This window comes from Coregonus lavaretus (assembly GCF_964263955.1).
Source record: "Coregonus lavaretus genome assembly, chromosome: 27".
In the NCBI taxonomy this organism is placed as follows: Eukaryota; Metazoa; Chordata; class Actinopteri; order Salmoniformes; family Salmonidae; genus Coregonus; species Coregonus lavaretus.
Genome location: NC_140014.1, coordinates 4,890,227 through 4,914,365, shown reverse-complemented (window position 1 = coordinate 4,914,365; position 24,139 = coordinate 4,890,227). Strand labels below are relative to the sequence as shown.

The window sequence follows — 24,139 nt, the reverse complement described above, 5'->3', positions numbered from 1 at the left end:
GCCTGCCGAACGCATTACAGGGGGCAAACTACCCGCCCTCCAAGACACATACAGCACCCGATGTCACAGGAAGGCCAAACAGATCATCAACGACATCAACCACCCGAGCCACTGCCTGTTCACCCTGCTATCATTCAGAAGGTGAGGTCAGTACAGGTGCATCAAAGCTGGGACCGAAATAATGAAAAACAGCTTCTATCTCAAGGCCATCAGACTGTTAAATAGCCATCACTAGCACATTAGAGGCTGCTGCTGCTGCCTATTGAAATCACTGGCCACTTTAAGAAATGGAACACTAGTCACTTTTTAATAATGTTTACATATCTTGCACTACTCATCTCATATGTATATACTGCATTCTATTCTATAATATTCTTCTGTATCTTAGTCCATGCCACTCTGTCATTGCTTGTCCATATGTATATATTCTTACATCCCATTCCTTTTTTTTGTGTGTATTGGGTATATGTTGTGAAATTGTTAGATATTACTGCACTGTCGGAGCTAGAAGCACAAGCATTTGGCTACACCCGCTATAACATCTGCTAAACACGTGTATGTGACAAATACAATTTGATTTGCTATGATGCACCTGGCCTCCGCTTCCTATCAGCTATTGCTATTTGTTCTTGTGGATTCATATTGAAAATTTATACAGCTTTGAATGCTTTTATGTGTGGTATGATTGCTAGTTAGCCTATTGCAGATCTGGACAAAGGATCCACCTACCACTATTATCACTATGAAGGGTGGATATAGGGCATGTTAGACTGGTAGACTATACTGACCTGTGGTATAGTAAAAGTTAGCACATGTAAAAGCTTAGTGCATTAGGGAAGTACCAAAACACCTTGATATAGGAGAGGCCCATGCAAGCAGATGAGGAATTGTGGCTTGGATGGAATAAATTATATAGTAAAACCTGCAAAAGAGCGAATGTAAACCAGGGAAAAAACGCACTACCCTCCCCTGTGCCCAATAAAAAAAACACACAATCTTATGATCTCGACAAAACAGCTTTTATTATGTAGTGATCATGAGATAAATAAGTAGTGATCTCGACATAATGAGGGAATAATTGTTTTATTCAGATGTCCTCTCTGGAAATCTGTACTTGAGTCTCCCAATACTTCCACCATGGTATTTGAGAAGAGGGTGTGTCGACATGTTGGTAACTTCACTGCATCACCAAACTTCACTGAATCACCACTCAGACAGCTCATTCGGAGAGAGGAACCCTTAGCTCACTAGACTTCGCTGGTGATTTGTAATTCGTGTGAAGAAAAGGTGGAGAGAATATGCTTGCTGCGCCATCACAATAAATGCAGTCCTCTCTCATCACAAGCTCCCAGACACCGCAACCCAAGGACACAAACTTTTAGAGGAACGGAAGTGGGTCTCTACTACACTTTGCGCCTTTTTATTTTTAAAGTGCTGAAACTAAAGCACTTAAATATTATTCTGAGGAACAGCAAATATATTTTTCGAATATCACCCAGATAGAGCAGGACTGAAGTATTTGACGGAGGCAAAACTCTTCTTATGGCAAATTACACAGAGAATGACCCATGCCACAGCAAGCTGCACATTGACAAGGGGAACCCGCGCATTAGCGCGATCATGTTCTCCGCGGGAGTGATAGGGAACTTGGCGGCTTTGATCCTTCTGGAGATCCGCCGCAGGAAGGACCAGAGCCGTCAGCGACTGTCGCTTTTTCACGTTCTGGTCACCACGCTGGTCGTCACAGACTTGATGGGCACCTGTCTGGTCAGCCCTTTCGTCCTGGCAGCCTATTCCTTCAACACCACCATTATTGCTATGATTAGCACTAAACCGCCTGCAATGTGTGAGTATTTTGGATTCTGTATGACTTTTTTCAGCTTGGCCACTTTATTTCTCCTCTTCGCCATGGCGCTCGAGCGATGCCTCTCAATTGGCTATCCCTACTTCTACGGGCGGCACATCACTAAACGTTGTGGATATATCACCATTCCTTTCATCTATTTAGTTTGCGCGGTGTTTTGCATTATGCCCTTCTTGGGTTTCGGGGACTACGTGCAGTATTGCCCGGGAACGTGGTGCTTCATTGACATGAATCCGTTAATGCCTGAAGACCGTGTTTACCCAGTACTGTACGCAACTGTTATGCTCATTTTAGTCCTTTCTGTAGCGGCCTGCAACGCCTTTGTCGTTTATCACCTGGTTTTGATGTACCGGAGGCGCAAACTAAATGGGGGATCCGTGACAACTCGGAGTAAGAAGGACCGGAGAGTCCTCTCCATGTCCGAAGAGGTCGAGCATCTCATCGTACTGGTGTTCATGACGGTGATATTCATGATTTGCTCCCTTCCTCTGGTGGTAAGTTTTAAAACTATTATAAAGTTATAAAAGTTGTACTGTTTGCCTCCCAAGTGTCCCCTTTGATTGTCTGACAGATATTTTGCGCAATCGAGTCGAGCTATATTTGATTTCTCACTTGATAGGTAATAACATTTTACTTGGTCTGCAGACAGCTCTAATGCTATATTAATTGTTATAAGAGTGGTAGGCTACCTAGATAGTTTGTGTGTATGTATTGATAAAGTTACGTGTGCCTTTAACATTTTTAAAAAATGTTCTTCTGTCCTTGAGCTGTTCTTGTCTATTAATGTTCTCTATTATGTCATGTTTTGTGTGGACCCCAGGAAGAGTAGCTGCTGATTTTGCAACAGCTAATGGGGATCCTAATAAAATACCAAATACCAATATGGTAGGCTGTCTCTCTATGACATCTTTAACGTACTCAAAATTACTGTTATTTAATCAGGATCGTTATGACATGATAATAGTTAGACAAGCTAATAACAAGTCGTACAATGCATTAACTGCATCACAATGCATTATACCTTGCCATATAGTCTACTGAAAGTAAAAGGCATATCTAACATCCAAACAGTTATTATATTAGGATGCCTGTATACACTGAAAAAAGTGACTCATTGGATAAACTTTAATGAGTTACTTCAAGTGGTAACACGCAAATAAGTTTAGTTTTTTCAAGACAAATATATACTTTGGATTGAAGTAAATTATTAGGTCAATGCCACTTGTATCATTTGATTACAATGAAGTCAATAATTTACCTCAGTGCAACCTAATTATTCTGTAACTCAACTTACATTTGCATATAAAAAAAAAGTGATTATTTACTTTACCAAAAACTAAAATACTATTAAATTCCAACCAAAAAAATCAACTTGGATGAAAGCAAATCTCTGGATTGGAGGAACCCAACTATTTCCTTCAATTGGTAACATGTAATAGAACCAATTTCCTGCTAAACAAAATATTAGGTTGGTTTACACACACCTAAGTATGACTCAAAACATGGAAGAAATTCTAAGTCTCACATTTATTAGACCAATAAAGTGCTTTTGAACACAGTACAAATACATATACATTATGTAAACAAATGTAACACTTCCTCTTATTAAACGTTCAATATTTGCCACAGAATTCATTTTAAAATAAATGCATTTGCAACCTGCATTAATAAACAGAATTGTTTCCAGGTACGGTATTTGACTTCAATAAAACTGTAGAAGCTACCATACACATGTAAGTAGAGTGCTGTTGTACATTTAACAATATTTTCCAAGACAGAGCATATCGTTGCTGTCGGATGAAACTCCAAATATGAAGATATATTTTTTTGACATATAAATTGAAAGGCAGGACAACCCTTTTTGAACCTCGTAACATTTCAGATCTAGGAGCAAAGACACTTATCTAAAATACAACCTAATTAGAATTTGACCATTCATTAACATAGAAAAAACATTCTAATAATACTTTCACCCGACAGCGACGATATGAAGTCTTCTCTAACCAACAGCACAGCAAGAAAATGCTCCATTCCACTTAATGTTCAGCTGTTAGGGTCCATGATGGTTGCTTTATTTAAGAGCTCAAATCTGTAACCAAAATCAAATAGTAAAAACATACACTTTTAGGGCCCGAGCAATAACATCATAGTCTTGGTTATTGTGAGCTTTGCAGTTTGCAACAAATACTCTGCACTTTGGAAAATGTTTTGATGAACTTGGCCTGTAAGTGAAAGCTCAAAGACAACTCCTTATGTAAACAACTTTTTCCCCATAGTATAAAATCAAAGTGGTTTTTCTGGCAACCTGTATGAATAAACCAAACTATTTAGAGGTATATTTGAACTTTAAATGGTGTGTTTATGTTAGGAGCTACCTGGAACGTCCTTGCACACACTCAAATGAATTCAAATCTGTACCCAAAATCAAGTTGAGTGTAAAATCTGTAAACAAAATAAACCATAAGAGAAACACTATCAACACCTTGGTGTTGATTTACTGTGAGCCGTGCAGTTTGCAACAGATTCTGCACTTTTGGAGACATCTTGTGTCGATCAAGCTGCATTGGGACTTTCTGTAAGACTTCAAAAGTGAAACGGCATGATTTGGATAAACCAAGTTGAGTACATACATGAAACCCAAAAGGAAGGCACAAACAGATGCGACTGAACTCAGTTCATGCACCACCTCCACTCCTTCGATGACTATGCCGATTGCAGTAGTCCTTCACCTTCCTTACGAATGACAAACACTGCCATGGTGAGCTGCTCCAACTCCCTCTGAGCCTCATCAGCCTGGATGTCCTACAGAAGGCAACATAACATAAAGACAAAATGTTGAAAGGACCCCATTCACTAAGCTTTTTCTGTAATCTAAATAAATATATAATCAGTACAGGACATGCTGACAGAAACTAGGTACCAAGTATTCCTTGATCAGGTCCTTCTCATCTAATATTAGTGTCCTCCATCTGGGAAAACACAATCTTGATCAATTCTCATATTCCCACTCACCTGAAGTTCACCCGCTCCATCTCTCTCTCTTAATGAATCATGTTTAGCTCGCTTGTAGATACAAACACACACAAATGTGATAGATGCACCTGATACAAAATCTGCATGATTTCAGTGGTCTTTTCCCGAGTTACTCCTCCTTTGGCTCGGATTACTCTAATCAGCTGAGTTGAAAGCATGTCTAACTGGGCCATGAACTTTGATTCTAAGGGAACAGGCTTGAGCCTCAAACTCAGCATTGATCTGAAACATAAGACAGCAGGGCAGGGGAGGGGATCACTAAAACAACCTCCACCGTGTCAACAAATATCACCTACATCATCTATCTTCTTTTAACCTTCCCAAATTGTGACCAAGGTATCATAGCTGTACCTAAAACCAGTCACTCCAGCTTCTACATCAGGGGTGTCAAACTCATTTTAGCTCAGGGGCCACATGGAGGAAAATCTATTCCCAAGTGGGCCGGACCGGAAAAATCATGGTATATATAACTTAAAAACAACAACTTCAGATTGTTTTCTTTGTTTTAATACGATCAACATACAACATAAAGCTGGAGCCTGAGGACAGTGTGTCCAAAATAGTACAAGCACAACATCACTATTAATCATAAAACACCTCAAGTTATTTGAAAGTTCTGAGGACAAAAAACACACAATGCCTCAGTGATTCACAGAAGTATATCACAGATCACAGAACTATATCAGGGTGTCATTTCTCAGGCAGAAATGTAGATAAAAATAATGAAATCCTGTTCCCCAAACAAGTGCAAGAACCACAGAGTCAAGAATAGGTTAAATATACAAATAAAATAAAATCAATTAAAAACAATAGCACATCAACATAAAAACATATAAACATAAATCTGAAAGCGTTGCTCAAACTCCCGTAACAGTCCAGTTATTTTATCTTTGAACCGCTTCATGTCTGCCACATGTTGGGTCGCGCACACATTTTTCAGACAGGGGAAGTGAGCTGCATCACCACCGGCAAGTTGCGTCTCCCACAATGACAGCTTCAACTTGAAAGAACGTATGCTGTCATAATACTGTGTGACAACTTTGTTGCGCCCTTGCAGCTGTTTGTTCAAGTTATTCAGGTGCTCTGTAACATCCACCATAAATGCAAGGTCCGGCATCCATTCTGCGGAATGAAATTCTAACACTGGTTTGCCCTTTTCTTCCATGAACTGTTCAATTTCTTCTCGTAAATCAAAGAAACGCCTCAGCACAGCACCTCGGCTTAACCATCTTACCTCAGTGTGGTATGGCAGGCCATAGATGTGGTCTTTCTCTCTGAGAAGGCTGTCAAACTGACGGTGATTCAGGCTTCTGGATCGGATGAAATTAACAGTTTGGATGACCACCTTCATGACGTTATCCATCTTTAATGACTTGCAACACAAAGCCTCCTGGTGCAAAATAAAGTGAAAAGTCAAAAAATCACGTCCTCCATTTGCAGATTGCACTTTCTCTCTGAACTTTGTCACAACGCCTGCTTTTTTCCCGATCATTGAGGGCGCACCATCTGTAGCCAGGCTGACAGCGCGGGACCAGTCCACTCCGACCCTGTCCAGCGCGCCGACGAGTGCGGTAAAAATATCAGCTGCTGTCGTTGTATCTGTCATCGGCACCAACTCCACGAACTCCTCGGTGACGGTCAATGTGTCATCAACTCCGCGGATGAAAAAATGGCCAGTTGTGCAACATCTGTAATGTCCGTGCTTTCATCAATTGCAACCGAAAACGCAATAAATGACTTTACTTTTTGCTTCAACTGGCTGTCCAAATCCACTGAAAGATCGGAAATCCTGTCTGCAACTGTGTTTCTTGTCAGGCTGATATTTGCAAAAGCCTGCCGCTTTTCAGGGCACACAATCTCCGCTGCCTTCATCATGCATGTTTTTACAAATTCACCCTCACTAAAAGGTTTTGAAGCCACTGCGATTTCATTAGCAATGAGGTAGCTAGCTTTCACTGCAGCGTCACTGATGTCTCGGCTGTGAGTAAACACAGACTGCTGTTTCTTCAGACCCGCCAACAGTTCATTCACCTTCTCTCATCTCCGCTGTCCTTGAAAGTTGTCATATTTGTCGGCATGAAGACTCACATAGTGGCGACAAAGGTTATATTCTTTCAGCACTGCAACATGCTCTGAACACACCAAACATACAGCTTTCCCATTCAATTCCGTGATTAAATAGGATTACCATTTTTCTTGGAACACTCTGCACTCTGCGTCCACTTTTCTCTTTTTTGACAGAGACATATTGGGGCAATGAAGGTGCCAAAGCACATAATGTTAAAAGTAGAAGCCGTAATAAATATCGCGGGCAAAACAAAGTAGCTCATTGGCTGCACGTGCTTGACCTACTTGCTCTGCCCCAGTATAAACAGTTTGCTTGCTTAACACAATTGCTATTGCGCCATCCAGTGGACGTAATTGGAACAGCAGTTTATTTTATTGAAAAATTGCAGCGCATTTTTATACTTCAAAATCATCTCGCGGGCCGGATTAAACCCGTTTGCGGGCCTGATCCGGCCCGCGGGCCGTACGTTTGACACCCCTGTTCTACATCCTCTCATTTTACCTCTTTCTGTTGGAACAGAGCAGGCCATCTGGCCTTGACGTCCACAATCCTGGGTTCCTTGTTCACCACCGCCTGACATCTGTAAGCAAAGGTCTGAGCCATTTTGTCCGCGACTGTCCTCTCATTGTTCCTTTTTCTAATCTCTTTAAGAAGTTCAAGTCTCTCTTTTTCAAGGCTTACGGGAGTTTCACCAATTGGCAAGGATGGGTAGAAGTTAGCCTCAGCTCGTTTTGGCTTCTTCACCTTTTTAGCAGGGAAAGCATCTTCAGCTGCTTTGGATTTTATTGAGTTAACTGAGAGCTCAGGACACCTGTGTGATTTGAACTGGGTCCTGTAGTTTCCCATTTTGTGCTTCAGTCTTTGTTTCATTTTACATTTACATTTTAGTCATTTAGCAGACGCTCTTATCCAGAGCGACTTACAAATTGGTGCATTCACCTTATAGCCAGTGGGATAACCACTTTACAATATGTTTATTTTTTTTCTTTCTTTGGGGTGGGGTAAAGAATGATTACTTTATCCTATCCCAGGTATTCCTTAAAGAGGTTGGGATTCAAGTGTCTCCGGAAGGTGGTGAGTGACTCCGCTGTCCTGGCGTCGTGAGGGAGCTTGTTCCACCATTGGGGTGCCAGAGCAGCGAACAGTTTTGACTGGGCTGAGCGGGAACTGTGCTTCCGCAGAGGTAGGGGGAACAGCAGGCCAGAGGTGGATGAACGCAATGCCCTCGTTTGGGTGTAGGGACTGGTCAGAGCCTGAAGGTACGGAGGTGCCGTTCCCCTCACAGCTCCGTAGGCAAGCACCATGGTCTTGTAGCAGATGCAAGCTTCAACTGGAAGCCAGTGGAGTGTGCGGAGGAGCGGGGTGACGTGAGAGAACTTGGGAAGGCTGCGGCATTCTGGATGAGTTGTAGGGGTTTAATGGCACAGGCAGGGAGCCCAGCCAACAGCGAGTTGCAGTAATCCAGACGGGAGGTGACAAGTGCCTGGATTAGGACCTGTGCCGCTTCCTGTGAAAGGCAGGGTAGTACTCTCCGAATGTTGTAGAGCATGAACCTACAGGATCGGGTCACCGCCTTGATGTTAGCGGAGAACGACAGGGTGTTGTCCAGGGTCACGCCAAGGCTCTTCGCACTCTGGGAGGAGGACACAACAGAGTTGTCAACCGTGATGGCGAGATCATGGAACGGGCAGTCCTTCCCCGGGAGGAAGAGCAGCTCCGTCTTGCCGAGGTTCAGCTTGAGGTGGTGATCTGTCATCCACACTGATATGTCTGCCAGACATGCAGAGATGCGATTCGCCACCTGGTTATCAGAAGGGGGAAAGGAGAAGATGAGTTGTGTGTCGTCTGCGTAGCAATGATAGGAGAGGCCATGTGAGGATATGACAGAGCCAAGTGACTAGCGAGAATAGGAGAGGGCCTAGAACTGAGCCCTGGGGGACACCAGTGGTGCGAGCACGTGGTGCGGAGACAGATTCTCGCCATGCCACTTGGTAGGAGCGACCGGTCAGGTAGGACGCAATCCAAGAGTGAGCCACGCCGGAGATGCCCAACTCGGAGAGGGTGGAGAGGAGGATCTGATGGTTCACAGTATCAAAGGCAGCAGACAGGTCTAAAAGGACAAGAGCAGAGGAGAGAGAGTTAGCTTTAGCAGTGCGGAGAGCCTCCGTGACACAGAAGAGCAGTCTCAGTTGAATGACCAGTCTTGAAACCTGACTGGTTTGGATCAAGATGGTCATTCTGAGAGAGATAGCAAGAGAGTTGGCTAAAGATGGCACGCTCAAGAGTTTTGGAGAGAAAAGAAAGAAGGGATACTGGTCTGTAGTTGTTGACATCGGAGGGATCGAGTGTTGGTTTTTTGAGAAGGGGTGCAACTCTCGCTCTCTTGAAGACGGAAGGGACATAGCCAGCGGTCAAGGATGAGTTGATGAGCGAGGTGAGGTAAGGGAGAAGGTCACCGGAGATGGTCTGGAGAAGAGAGGAGGGGATAGGGTCAAGCGGGCAGGTTGTTGGGCGGCCGGCCGCCACAAGTCGCAAGATTTCAACTTCCAGAGCCAGGCTCTTTCAAACAAGGATACTTACTGATTAAGGCCTCTGAAACGGCACAGAAGTCTAATTCTTCTGGGTAGGCCTTGTATTTGAAGATTTCCTCTGCTAGTTTATCCAGTATATCGGACTTCATCTTGGAGCTGACAGTCAGCATTGTTTGGCTAACCTGTTATTCAGCATTTTCCCTCTCGAGTTGGATCTCAGTGTTTATATGAGAAGCGTGGAATCGGAAAGTCCTTTGGCCACTGTTCCGTTCGGGACGACACAGACTCAGAGGATGACATAATCAGTGTCATCTGATACTATGGAAATGCTGTCATCAGAGCCATGTGAGGTTGAGTGACATGCAGTCTTAACAGGGGTACTGGTCAAAGTTGGGTTAGTGTGCTGCTGAATCGCCTTTACTGTCCCCAAATCCCTGAGTTCAGAGGTAGAAGTCAAATTGAAGAACTCGTTGCCAAAATCTTGGTCCATAATTTGCAGTCTAATGCTGCCTTTTAACCCAAAGACACTTTATCGTTTCGAGCAGGTCATCCAAGAACTCTGGGATACCATTTTGGAGGGTACGTTTTTCAGAGTTGTTCTCCCCAAAGACAACTTTCAATCTTGTGGGCTTGGTTCCAGCCATGTTGATCTGAAAAGGAGAGCAAGGACACATTATTTTACTTAGTTTGATACATCTATCAATTTGCTTTAAAGTCAATAAAATGTAGGGCTCAATTGAATATAATGAACTACTATTACATTCACCAGTCTATCCTTTTCACTGTGACGAGACGCATCCCTCTTATTCTGTAGTCTAGTAGTGGGTATGCATCTTGGAGTTCTTGTGGCTCTACAAGTTCCACTTCCTTATTGGGCGACATTTTAAGGTCATATGGTCTAGAGTGTTCAATATACCACCCACAAAGCCTCCTGACAATGAAGATCAACTTCTCCTGCAATATTATCATGTTAATGATTTCACTCAACTCTGGCAGTCCCCCGAGTGAGCCATGTGCCAAGATCATGCCATCCCTGTAGTTAACTCCATTGTGTGTCACAATTTTAGCTAGGCATACTATGTCCACATTTGAGTAGTTCTGTCTCAGAGCATTTGAGATTTCCTCTTTTAGAACATCAATGTGAATAGTTGAAAAATGTGTCACTTCCAACAAAGGTTTGGGAAGGCTACATGTGTGCAAATAATATGCCTTCTGATACTGATGTCTCTCTGAGACTGAAAGGAGCACATTTCTGAAGCAGCTGATGTGTCTTACAACTTTCTTAAAAAAGCTATGTTTGGCTTCAAAACGCATTGTCCATAGTCCAACTAGTGGTCCAAACTGGCGTATCAATTGTGGATAATGTTCTAAGAAATGGTGTTTAGGCTTAAGGTCAGAGTCAGGGAAAACCACTTTAAATCTCATTCTGTGTACTGAGATTTTAAAGTCAAGATATGCAATGGATTCCTCAGTATGAATAGGTGTAACTACAAGGTCCACTATGTCCTTTAGGTCTGTTAAGATTTGCCAAGCTGGTTCCTCAAAGGGAATGCTCAGCAGACTCCAGTTCTCATGGGCATTTCCTCCAACAGTTTTTCTTGATCCAAAAGTAAGTGGCACAGGATGAGGCCGATTGAATTTTGTCAGTCCACTTAAAAGGAAAAGTTATTGCCTCGTTCAAAGTGGATAAAGTGAAGTACTTTTTTGTGATGCATACATTGAGGTACAGTGCAAACTCAAAAGGGACAATGCCTTCAAAGAGATCATGAACAATATCTGGAGGAAAACCAGTGGTCACATCAAAATAGGAGAGGTGCTTTGACAAAACCGTTTTTTTTTTTCACACCATAATAGTTGGACAGTTGCTTTTCCTCAAGCACCTTCAGATGACCTGCATGAATGTTCTTAGACAGAAAGCTCCACTTCTAACTTCTTTTGTCTGATATTCTAACTTCTCTGCAGTGCAAAATCTACAGGTGTACGCCCCTGTGAAATTGTCAACAAATCCTGCAATACCATGTGCACCAAGGTTGTCTGCGACAACACACTGAACTGTGCCTTTCACTGTTCTGCCCAACTTCGAGATAAAGACCCTATTCTGTTCTAAATGCACAAGATCACTAATCAGAGGTGCTAAAATGTTTTCATAACCATAGCACTTCACATCATTACTTTTGATTAAAGCAGCCAAATATATAGACGACAAAGTGGACTGACAACCTGGCTGCAAATTACCCAATATCCAATAAACGCCACAGATTTTTCTTTCTAGACGCACCGAGAGTATTGCAAATTTCAAAGTCGTCAAGTGCTATGAAAAAGTATTTGCCCCCTTTCTAATTTTTTCTAATTTGGCATATTTGTGATACTGAATGTTATCAGATCTTCAACCAAAACCTAATATTAGATAAATGGAACATAAGTGAACAAATAACACAACAATTACATATTTATTTCATAAACAAAGTTATGCAACACCCAATTCTCCTGTGTGGAAAAAGTAATTTCCCCCTTTACACTCAATAACTGGTTGTGCCACCTTTAGCTGCAATGACTCCAACCAAATGCTTCCTGTAGTTGTTGATCAGTCTCTCACGTCGCTGTGGAGGAATTTTGGCCCACTCTTCCATGCAGAACTGCTTTAACTCAGTGACGTGTGGGGTTTCAAGCATGAACCTTTCGTTTCAAGTCCTGCCACAACATCTCAATTGGGATTAGGTCTGGCCATTCCAAAACTTCCAATTTGTTGCTTTTTGGCAATTTTCATGTAGACTTGATTGTGTGTTTTGGATCATTGTCTTGCTGCATGACCCAGCTGCGCTTCAGCTTCAGCTCACAGACGGATAGTCTGACATTCTTCTGTAGAATTCTCTGATACAGAGCAGAATTCATGGTTCCTTCTATTAAGGCAAGTCGTCCAGGTCCTGAGGCAGCAAAGCATCCCCAAACCATCACACCACCACCACCATGCTTGACCTTTGGGATGATGTTCTTACTGTGGAATGCAGAGTTTGGTTTTCGCCAGGCATTACTGGAACCATGTCATCCAAAAAGTTATACTTTTGAATCATCTGTCCATAGAACGTTCTTCCAAGAGTCTTGATGATCATCCAGGTGCTTTTTGGCAAACTTGAGTCAACTTTTTGGACGAGATGGGTCCCATTTATGCCTGGCGAAAACCAAACACTGCATTCTACAGTAAGAACATCATACCAAAGGTCAAGTATGGTGGTGGTGTGATGGTTTGGGGATGCTTTGCTGCCTCAGGACCTGGACGACTTGCCTTAATAGAAGGAACCATGAATTCTGCTCTGTATCAGAGAATTCTACAGGAGAATCTCAGACCATCCGTCTGTAAGCTGAAGCGCAGCTGGGTCATGCAGCAAGACAATGATCCAAAACACACCACCACCAACAGCAATTTCCCCCCCCACACCAGACGCGATCAGGACACACAGGTTGAAATAAACTCTGAACCAAGTTATATTAATTTGGGGACAGGTCGAAAGCATTAAACATTTATGGCAGTTTAGCTAGCGAGCTTGCTGTTGCTAGCTAATTTGTCCTGGGATATAAACATTGGGTTGTTATTTTACCTGAAATGCACAAGGTCCTCTACTAATTAATCCACAGATAAAACGGTAAAAGTTTGTTTTCTAGTAATCTCTCCTCCTTCAGGCTTCTTCCTCTTCTTTGGACTTTATATGGCGGTTGAAAACCAACTTTATGGTGCATTACCACAACCAACTGGACTGGAGCGTAGACCTCAGTTCATATTTTAAGCATGTAAGGAGAAAAACCCATTTCTATGCTTCCGATTAAACAGAAATATTAGAATGAGGGGAATGTAAATGTGGATTCGCTCAACCTAAAATACAAGAAAAAGGTTGAAACCACTAAAGTATAATTTTTAATAAAACGAATCCAAAAACATATATACATTGAGGACTTTTTTCAGTGTAATACATTCAGCATAAAAATGTGCATGGATCAACAGTGTTTCTCAGAAAAAGAAAGACGAAAAATGAATAGCACATGTTCTTATTCAGTACATGCAATAAAGAGGGCATTGCATTTCAATAGACATTCACATATGTCTTATATCTCTACGCATTTTGCCACCTCTTAAATAAAGCATGAAAGGTTAACCACAACTAGCATGTCAAATCGTGTCCATATGTTGGAGCTATATTTCTCCTGAACTCCTACAAATCCTCCTGTCATTGATTGAGGAATTGCCTCAATACCCTGTTCATGGCATATTCTGAGGATCAATGTACATTTACATTAGATGAGATTTTGTGAATCTGTGTGGAATGGTATGTCAGGGGTGGCCACTTGTCTCTGTCAGCTGTGATTTGTTGTGATTAGCAGATTCAGTGCTGTAAAGACACAGAAATCCTAGTGTCCCATCTGCTAAATGACGTAAATGTAAATATCACCATTTATGGAGTTACATGGTCATTAGACAATAAAGTGGAGATTGAATCCTCCTGCCTCTTGATTTATGTCAGATTAGACTAGCGTTCCCTGAGGATAGTGTGCCAGTTATGCTATGATATAAACACATTACACAAATGGATGTACTTCAACACTTACTACATGGAGTTTGTGTTATTATTCGTATATTTGATGAAAGACACTCAGAAGGGGAAGGAAGTAGACAACAATAGGAAACAGAGTGGTACCTACTTATAGATCACCATATCCGTCATGTAGGCAGGAAACCAAATTCCAACCAACCAGTGACATTTCACACAGAAAAAGTCCCCCACAAAACCAAAACAGTTTAGTAAAAAAGTCAACTTTGGTAATTTAACTTTGACAGGTATACTCATTTTACTGTGCATTGACATTTATGATGTCTCGTTATAAGGCTATAAGGGGTCATACATTACGAAAAGTCAATGCATTATAACTGTATCATAAGGCATTCTGTCAGTCAGCTCTCTCACAACCTATAGAGATCCCATCACAGGACATTGGTCTCGTTCTAGGCTTCATAAGGGTCGCACAGTGGTGGTCCAGGGCCCCAACAGTGGGACCAATTCAGTTTCCCTCTCAACCATCCCCGCTCAATATGATGGATGAGATGCATTGATTGATTTTTAAAGGTCACCAATAGGTAGATGGCATGAAAAATGTGCTTGTTACCAAAGAATGCTCTACTGCTAAATTGACAAGGTGCCTGCCCCTATGGAGAAAATCAACAACAGCCCTAGGCACAAACGCATGGATGTCCCATGACGCCATTTGTAAATCAATCGTGAAAGCGGAACATCGGACTTGCTTATCATGCCAAACACAGGACCCCACATACTTTTAAAAGTCTGGTTGTTAACCACATAACTTGTATAGGTTATCAATAACAACATAATTAGTTCAATTTCAAACATTCTGTTGCGTTCGAAAACGGACTCTTTAAAAGGTGATAAATGAGGATCCTATACTTTTAAACGTATTTCCCATGTCTTGGTTAATCTTTTCTTATCTTGCAGAGGTAGTCCTATAGGCAGTATAGAGTACTAGACTCTATCTAAGGTAATGCAGACACATTCAGACCCCCCTGTGGGATTCGAGCCTATACTCTAGGTCGGCCTGCTGTAGATGAAACCGCATCCTGCCTCTGTGCTCTTAGTCACAGATGATATGATGAATAATTAAACATTGTTTCACTGTTGCGATTAGACACCTACTGAGAAAACCGCTATCTGCATGTCTCATCAACATCCACCCAGAGTGTTCTCTAACTAAACAACAAGCATCCGCATCAAACAATCCAGCCAGAGTTTTCTCAAAGTTCCAGGGTGCATAGGGTTCAGACATAACATAATTAGTGGACATTTTTTATTTAGTAGATTAAACCCTGGGGATAAGGTGCTGTTCCCTAACCCCCTGACTCTTGGCAAACAAAATGGCACCTCGGTTGGGGGGAATACCAAAATGACGCTTTTTCTTCATTTGTCTTTTGCTCGATCCCTCAAGTCCTATCTCAACGCTTCCTTCTCAAAAACGCATTGGAGGAGAAAGTCCGAAAGGAGGAACCATGGATGGTCTTCTCCAATACGTTCTGAAGAGCCATAGAGAAAGGACACAAGGAAAGAATATTGAGAAAGAGTAGTAGAGAATCAACATCTGGAGGTACTTATAACGCTTACTACATTTGCCTAATGCATACTGATATAAGAATGCATTTAGAGCTCTAATCAACCCTCTCACACTTAGCAGTGTCAATAATTCATATGTATGAGTTCAGCTCATTAGCTTGGCCCCAGGTATTCACAAAGTACAATAAGGTCCTGTACACAGTGCAGACACAAACATGTTTTTCACTCTACTCAAGGTTGTTCACACTGCTAGTTCCACCCACAGGATATTGGAGTAATTATGGTTGTTTCAGGAAATTGGCCCGAAAGTGTCTAGAGTACTTTCACTGGGAAACCCAAACAGTACACATAGCTTAGTCGCATAGAGCAGGGGCTGTGTGTTTTGTGTGTGAGCCCGGTCGAGGAATGTCTCACTAATACCGAGAGTAATAACCTGTGAGATGGTCACATTTACCCATCATTATTGTTGAATTGCTTGAGAGGGATATTGATGGCATTTGACTTTATTTCAGAAAATAGCATCTGTTCTAAGGTATCTAGTGACAGACAGACTGGTGGAAATTTGTACCATTGTTATTTCAGCTGTCTGAAGCTGGTGTACAAAACTGAAAGTAAAAGACTGATCAGTTCTGAACCTTTCTATTCTCATAGTTTCTACAGATTGGAAATTAAAGAAACATTTTTGCTAAGAGTATTATTATATTATTGATCGATTGACTATGACTTTTTAAGTCACCCAGCAGTGCTATTTGCAGAGTTAGCTCCAGGTAAATGTTGCAATTCTTCAGCCATTCCTGAACTTGCGACCAAAAACAAGCTACATATGGACAGTACCAAAACAAATGATCTAATGATTCTGTCACTTCGTAGCAAAATCTGCAGAGCTGGGATGGTTGTATCCCCTATATATATATATATATATATATATATATATATATATATATATATATATATATATATATATATATAGCAAGAATTTTGTATAATTTAAATAGGAAAAACTAAGTTTTGAATCAAGTGTCGTTTTGTGTATCGGTTCATAAACCATGTACCATGGAATCGGTACATAAAATCTCTTCCCAACTATTTTGCAATCTACATGGCACAGCTGTCCATTTTTTGGTCCTTAAATTAAACTGGTATACTTTATTTTATTTTTGTCAATTTTCTTTAACCAATTTTGGTCTTTAATGCAGGGCCGACAGACAAGTTCCTTACTTTCTCCCCCTTCCACTTGCCGCTTCCATTTTTGCAGTAATGCTGCAATTAGTTGGTTGTAATTTTGAGTAGAGCAGACATTTCCATATATTTTTGTTAGCTGCATGTGTGACAACACTACAAGTCCTATTTATGATATCATTTACAAAGATTATACTGTTTTTTTTATCAATTAGTATATTTGAGTTTATCCATAATATTTGTTGTAATATTTGTTCAGTTTTTTTCTGGTGGATTAAACTGAAATTGCAACCAACTTTCTATGGCTTTTTTTAATAGCGATATTTTGGAGATTTCATTTTCAAATAACCGAAAGTGAGAGATTGTAATCTGATTAAAGGGAAAGTGCCATTCTTGCATATGGTGTGAGACTTGTTTACTAATCTTCTAGAAAACCAGTTCGGGTTTAAGTATAACTTTTGTATGACTGAAGACTTTAGTGAGAGGTCTAATGCTTTAATATTTAATCATTTTTGCCTTCCGAATTCATATTCGTTATATAAATAGGTCTGTTTAATTTTGTCTAGTTTGCTGTATTTTTTGCTCATACAATAAATTTAAAAAAGTCACTAGGTGTAGGCAAGGCCGTAAGCAAATAGGTAAACTGGGATATGACTAAAGCGTTTAATCAGGGTGATTTTTCCACAAATAGACAGGTATTTTCCTTTCCATGGTAGCAAGATCTTGACGGAAGCTTGGGAGGTGTGAGCATGGCCGCTAAAGTGCTAGGGAAGGTTAATGCCAGGACTAAGTTTTTGGCTAGAAAGTCCAAGCTGCTTGATAAGGACTCCATGAGAGTGCTAGCCACTGCCCTCATTCAATGCCATTTTGACTACGCTAGTACTTCTTGGTTTGGGGGTTTATCTAAGCTTCTGAAAGGGAAGCTCCAGATAGCTAATTAAGCTGATCAGGGCAGTATTGAAGGTGAGTCCACGGACTCACATAGGCAGGAGCTGCTTTCAGGATTTCAAATGGCTGCCTGTTGAGGCTATAGTGTCCCAGATTAGACTGAGTTTGGTTTACAGGAGTATTTATGGTTCTGCGCCCAGATATCGAACATTATTAGATTACTTTCCCCATGTTAGCGACGCACACAACCACAGCACCAAATCAGGTGTTGCTAATGTGTTCTTATACAGGTTCAAGAGTAATGCTGGGAAAGCTACTTTCTTGTATACTGGAGCCTCAGAGTGGAATGTGTTGCCTCTGCCCATAAAAACAACGTCTTCTCTGGGCACCTTTAAAAATAAAGTAAAAAACTGTTTCCAGTACTTGTCTTGTCTTTATATTATCTCTAACGCATCGTCCATGTAAAATACCTTTCTAATTAGGATGAATAATATCCAACAATACCTTTTAAATTCTGGGCTAGGCACACCTGTATTTAGGGAGTTTCTCCCATTCTTCTATGCATATCCTCTCAAGTGCTGTCAGGTTGGATGGGGAGCGTCGCTGCACAGCTATTTCCAGGTCTCTCCAGAGATGTTCGATCGGGTTCAAGTCCGGGCTCTGGCTGGGCCACTCAAGGACATTCAGAGACTTGTCCCGAAGCCGCTCTTGTGTTGTCTTGGCTGTGTGCTTAGGGTCATTGTCCTTGAAACCTGTCTAATTAGGATGAATAATATCCAACAATACATTTTACATTCTGGGCTAGGCACACCTGTATTTAGGGAGTTTCTCCCATTCTTCTATGCAGATCCTCTCAAGTGCTGTCAGGTTGGATGGGGAGCGTCGCTGCACAGCTATTTCCAGGTCTCTCCAGAGATGTTCAATCGGGTTCAAGTCCGGGCTCTGGCTGGGCCACTCAAGGACATTCAGAGACTTGTCCCGAAGCCGCTCTTGTGTTGTCTTGGCTGTGTGCTTAGGGTCATTGTCCTGTTGGAAGATGAACCTTCGCCCAAGTCTGAGAACCTGCTCCAGAGCACTCAGGACTTCATCAATGGATCTCTCTGTACTTCGCTCCATTCATCTTTCCGTCGATCCTAACTAGTCTCCCAGTCCCTGCCACTGAAAAACATCCCCACAGTTTGATGCTGCCACAATCATGCTTCACCGTAGGGATGTTATTGGCCAGGTGATGAGCAGTGCCTGGTTTCCTCCATACGTGATGCTTGGCTTTCAGGACAAAGAGTTCAATCTTGGTTTCATCAGACCAGAGAATCTTGTTTCTCATGGTCTGAGAGTCCTTTAGGTGCCTTTTGGCAAACTCCAAGTGGGCTGCTGTGCCTTTTACTGACGAGTAACTTCCGTCTGGCCACTCTACCATAAAGGCCTGATTGGTGGAGTGCTGCAGAGATGGGAGAACCTTCCAGAAGGACAACCATCTCAACAGAGGAACTCTGGAGCTCTGTCAGAGTGACCATCGGGTTCTTGGTCACCTCCCTGACCATTGCCCTTCTCCCCCAATTGCTCAGTTTGGCCGGGTGGCCAGCTCTAGGAAAAGTCTTGGTGGTTCGAAACTTCTTCCATTTAAGAATGATGGGAGGCCACTGTGTTCTTGGGGACCTTCAATGCTGCAGACGATTTTTGGTACCCTTCCCCAGATCTGTGCCTCGACACAATCTCGTCTCGGAGCACTACGGACAATTCCTTCGACCTCAAGGCTTGGTTTTTGCTCTGACATGCACTGCCAACTGCGGGACTTTATATAGACGGTTGTGCCTTTCCAAATCTTGTCCAATCAATTGAATTTACCACACGTTGTAGAAACATCAAGGATGATCAATGGAAACAGGATGCATCTGAGCTCAATTTTGAGTCTCATAGAGAGTCTGAAGTCGTATGTAAATAAGGTATTTCTGTAGATTTTTTTTATTAGCAAAAATGTCTAAACCTGTTTTCGCTTTATCAATATGGGGTTTTGTGTGTAGATTGATGAGGAGAAAAATATATTAATCCATTTTAGAATAAGGCTGTAACGTAACAAAATATTAAAGTGAAGGGGTCTGAATACTTTCCGAATGCACTGTATATGCCAATTATTTGATGGTGTCTGTCCCCTATCAACACTTTTATTTTTTTTACTTTTGGTGCCAGCGAGAATGGCATAAGAAAGTAATCAAGACGACTAGCTTGATTGAGCCGCCACCATGTATATCTCACTAGGTCAGGATATTTAAGCCTCCATATATCCACTAGTTCCAATATAATCATGATATTTGTGATTTCCTTAAGTGCATAAGGGTGATAGTTTGTGGTGTGATTTCCTTGAGGTATTTAAAAACATATTATAATCTCCCACCATAATAATAGAGTCTTGTATTTCTTATAGGCTTGATATATATATTATTATATACTGAACAAAAATATAAACACAACATGTAAAGTGTTGGTCCCATGTTTCATGAGCTGAAATAAAAGATCCCAGAAATGTTCCATATGCACATAAAGCTTATTTCTCTAAAATGTTGTGCAGAAATGTATTTACATCCCTGTTAGGGAGCATTTCTCCTTTGCCAAGATAATCCATCCACCTGACAGGCGTGGCATATCAAGAAGCTGATTAAACAGCATTATCATTACACAGGTGCACCTTGTGTTGGGGACAATAAAAGGCCACTCTAAAATGTGCGCACAACACAATGCCACAGATGTCCCATGTTTTGATGGAGCATGCAATTGGCATGCTGACTGCAGGAATAGCCACCAGAGCTGCTGCCAGAGAATGTAATGTTAATTTCTCTACCATAAGCCGATTTGTTTTAGAGAATTTGGAAGTTTGTCCAACCAGCCTCACAACCGCAGACCACGTGTAACCACGCCAGCCCAGGACCTCCACATCCGGCTTCGTCTGAGACTAGCCACCCAGACAGCTGATGAAACTGAGGAGTATTTCTGTCTGTAATAAAGCCCTTTTGTGGGGAAAGATTCATTCTGATTGGCTGGGCCTGGCTCCCCAGTGGGTGGGACTGGTCCGAAGTGGGTGGGCCTATGCCCTCCCAGGTCCACCCATGGCTGCGCTCCTGCCCAGTCATATGAAATCCATAGATTAGGGCCTAATTTATTTATTTAAATTGACTGATTTCCTTATATGAACTGTAACTCAGTAAAATCACTGAAATTGTTGCATGTTGCGTTTATATTTTTGTTCAGTATTTAAGGTATATTTTCAAAGAAGCGTTGATCATCATTATTCTTATACTTGCTTTCAAGTAGAATTATGAATCTATAACTTAGGCTACAGTTACAGTAAAGATCCATATAATTATATTTTAATATTCTCCATAGGTAGGATTGCATATTTCCATCTTTGGTCCAGTTAATGTACTCAAATGTGAGGCTATGTTAGATAATAAACAAATTCTCAAGTGAAAGGCAGTCTTAAATAATCTAAATACAGTACTCTCTCTCGTGTGAAGGGTTACGAACATTCAGTGCATGGTTGTGTTGGTACATTTTCTCACCCACAGTCAATCATTGTTATGGCCCTTCATGGGCCCAGTAGTGTGTTGTATTGAATCACTTTTTATGAGCTTGCGAAGGGTGGTGTTCGAGAGGGCACAACCAAGGTTCCCATGCTGCTATCCACTGAGGTCCTGCCAAAATGTGTTTCTATATTTATTTGTTACTTTACAGCCTTCCTTTTTCTTTATTTGAGAGCGTAACTCCATAATTAGCTTCATCTTCTAATGTTTTTTGTTTCACCAAAGACAATCTGTTTCCGATAATCTGACATTGATCTCCTAAAATGCATTTTATCTGCTGGCCCTTGCCAACTTCAACCATTGCCGATCCTGTGTTTGAGGGTTTCAAAACATACAATGAGGATACAAGGAATGTGGTTTGGCTGGTTAGGTACTTGCAAGGAGTACATTCTGGTCTGTTTGACTTTTGGGAGAATGAGATCTACAGGATGTTTGCGAAAGCTTAAAGAATCTGCTCTGTTAAGCCTTGCCAGTGATTGATGGTGACAGCGTTGTGATCCAGTGCTTAGACAGTTGGTGACAGAGGTGGGATCCCACCCTTTTTTAAAGTATTATTTTGGGGTTATTTCATTTTATTCAGATAGGGATAGGATGAAATGAGTGGGGAGCCAGAGTGTGGGAATGTAGAATAGTAGTGGGGCTGGGATTCGTACCCACGCTGGGGGGGGGGGGGGTACAGTATGTGCTGCAGGTGTTGGCGTTACCCGCTAGACAAGCCTCAGGCATGGATACCACACTTAGACAGTTGGTGGCAGTGGTGGGATCCCGTGGTGAGACGTTAGGACTCGCTATTCAGTGTCTTCTCTTCTCTCTTGTCTCTTAGATCCGTGTCTACATAAACTCTGTGGGCCAGCGGAAAGAGAGCCACAACATGGACCTCATCGCCCTCCTCTTTCTCTCCACCAACTCCATCGTGGACCCCTGGGTGTTCATCTTCCTCAGCCCGTCGGTGCTGCGCTACTTCTGGGGAGCGTTGTGCAAGGTTCCCCTCCTGCGCCCCAGGGAGTCCTTCTTCAAGTCCTCCCTGGGGAAGGACACGCACGCCCAGCTGGAGCTGTGCCATCCCAGTGCCTCCTCTGAGTTCACCCAGCTCCCCGTGTCCACGCAGATGGTTTGAACCTCTGATGTATTGGACCTGAATGGGGCCTTGTATATTGCCTCCGAAGGGAGTAGCCACTCAGAATAGAGCTACTGCCCACATGTCCCGGGGGGGGTGTTGAGCTACTTAGGGGCAACAGCTGGAAAAGCGGAGCAGCAACCTTCACATTCCTGCGAACGTAGGCTGCTGCTACGTTCTTGTTTTGGAACAAGCTCTGAGAGGCTCAAATTGGAAGCCTCCGGAGGCCAGCAACAGACGTTTGATGGACAGTTGGACTCGAACTCCAAGGAGAGTGGGGTTGCAACACGGGTCACGTTCTTAAAAGCACCACACGTTATTTGTTTTTACAGCATGGACTCCCAGACCAGACGCCACTAGAAGGACAGCAACATAGGATTCACAACACTCAAGGGACTAAATCGGATAAGGACTGTTTATTCTATATGAGTTGATCATGTTCCAGAGGCATGCGTTGTTGGCACCATGCCCTTTTAGCACACCCTGGACCTCCAAGGGAAGTTTCCATGAATTCTTTGTATTGAGATGTTCCTTCCACTGTCATATGGCATCCTTGTGGTTTTGGGAATTGCGCATCATGATCAGGACATTCAGAGACTTCATCCATGTGATGCAAGCTGGATTCACACACACACTATCCCTGCTCCCTGCAGCTATGACCCGTTGACCTTTTCTCTTTCATCCGACTGGGCGCTCACCTCGAAAAGCCAAAGGGCAAGAGCTCAAGCATGACATTCCTTTTTGACACACTGATTTTTTTTCTCCTTTTGTCAGGTGGTGGAGCGGCACAAGAACTTCGAACCAGATGTTGGTTATTTGAAGTTGGGTAGCATGGAAAATTGTATGTGGTGATGTTATGCTAGAATCGTGAGAAGATAAAGGAGTAAGTCCTGTGTACTCTTATGAGGTTCCTTTGTGTTGAAATGACAGCCTGAGTATTTATTATGATGTGTGCTCAGATCTCAATGATGTATTATTGCACCTGATGACAAGGTGCTTATGATGATCAGTGTGCAGTTTTAAATCTGTCGTTCCCGTGTGTACGTTTGTGTGTGTGTGTCAGTGTCAAAGAGATGGCACCGAAAATACATGATGTTTACAAGGAATCCTACCTGTAATTGTCATGTACCAATTATACCTATTGTTCATGTATTCGCATTAATCAGTACTGCAGACGATCCTGATTGAGACTGTGACAGGCATGTGTATTAATGTGTGCGTGTGTTAACACTTCTGTAAATATGCGCCTGACTCATCCATTCGTCAGCCTTTATCCGTCAAACCCTTTCTGGAGCCCCACCTCCTGTCATAGGTCCACGTCGGGGATGACATCCAGATGTGTGTGTTAACAAAGTTAGACCCTTAACCACCCCTTTAAAAAGCTATTACTCTTCCATAATCGAAACAAACTGAGGGATCTGACTAGCTCCACCAATAGAACATACACAAGCAAATCAGATGCTCATGTGGCCTTTGGGAGAGCACATTGAATTAACAACATGCAGACCCTTAAAATGGATCACTAGTCACGAATACTAATGAAATAAACAGAATAATGACATCATAATTACATAGTGTTGATTACATTGCAGCTGGCTCCCCGGGAACAGGCATGTGATTTCGATTACAAATGTGATTAATTCTGTTTTCTCTCTGAAGTCATGTCATGTGTAAGTCCTGGGTCATGTTCATTAGGCACCAAACAAAACATAAACGGAGGAACTAGCTGAACCTTTCCAATAAGAAAGGCTCAATTTCGGTTTTAGCTGCAAAACAT

At 42.1% G+C, this 24,139-nt stretch overlaps 1 protein-coding gene across 1 annotated transcript; it reads left to right on the top strand.

The window, feature by feature from the left end:
* Positions 1-1,542: 1,542 nt before the first annotated feature.
* LOC311103151 (prostaglandin E2 receptor EP2 subtype-like) lies at positions 1,543-22,362 on the top strand (the record flags this gene model as incomplete). The annotated part of the gene is made up of 2 exons (XM_084144701.1): positions 1,543-2,358; positions 22,069-22,362. The coding sequence occupies 2 exons, from the start codon at positions 1,543-1,545 to the stop codon at positions 22,360-22,362; spliced, it is 1,110 nt and encodes a 369-aa protein (XP_084000827.1).
* Between the last annotated feature and the right edge of the window lie 1,777 nt (positions 22,363-24,139).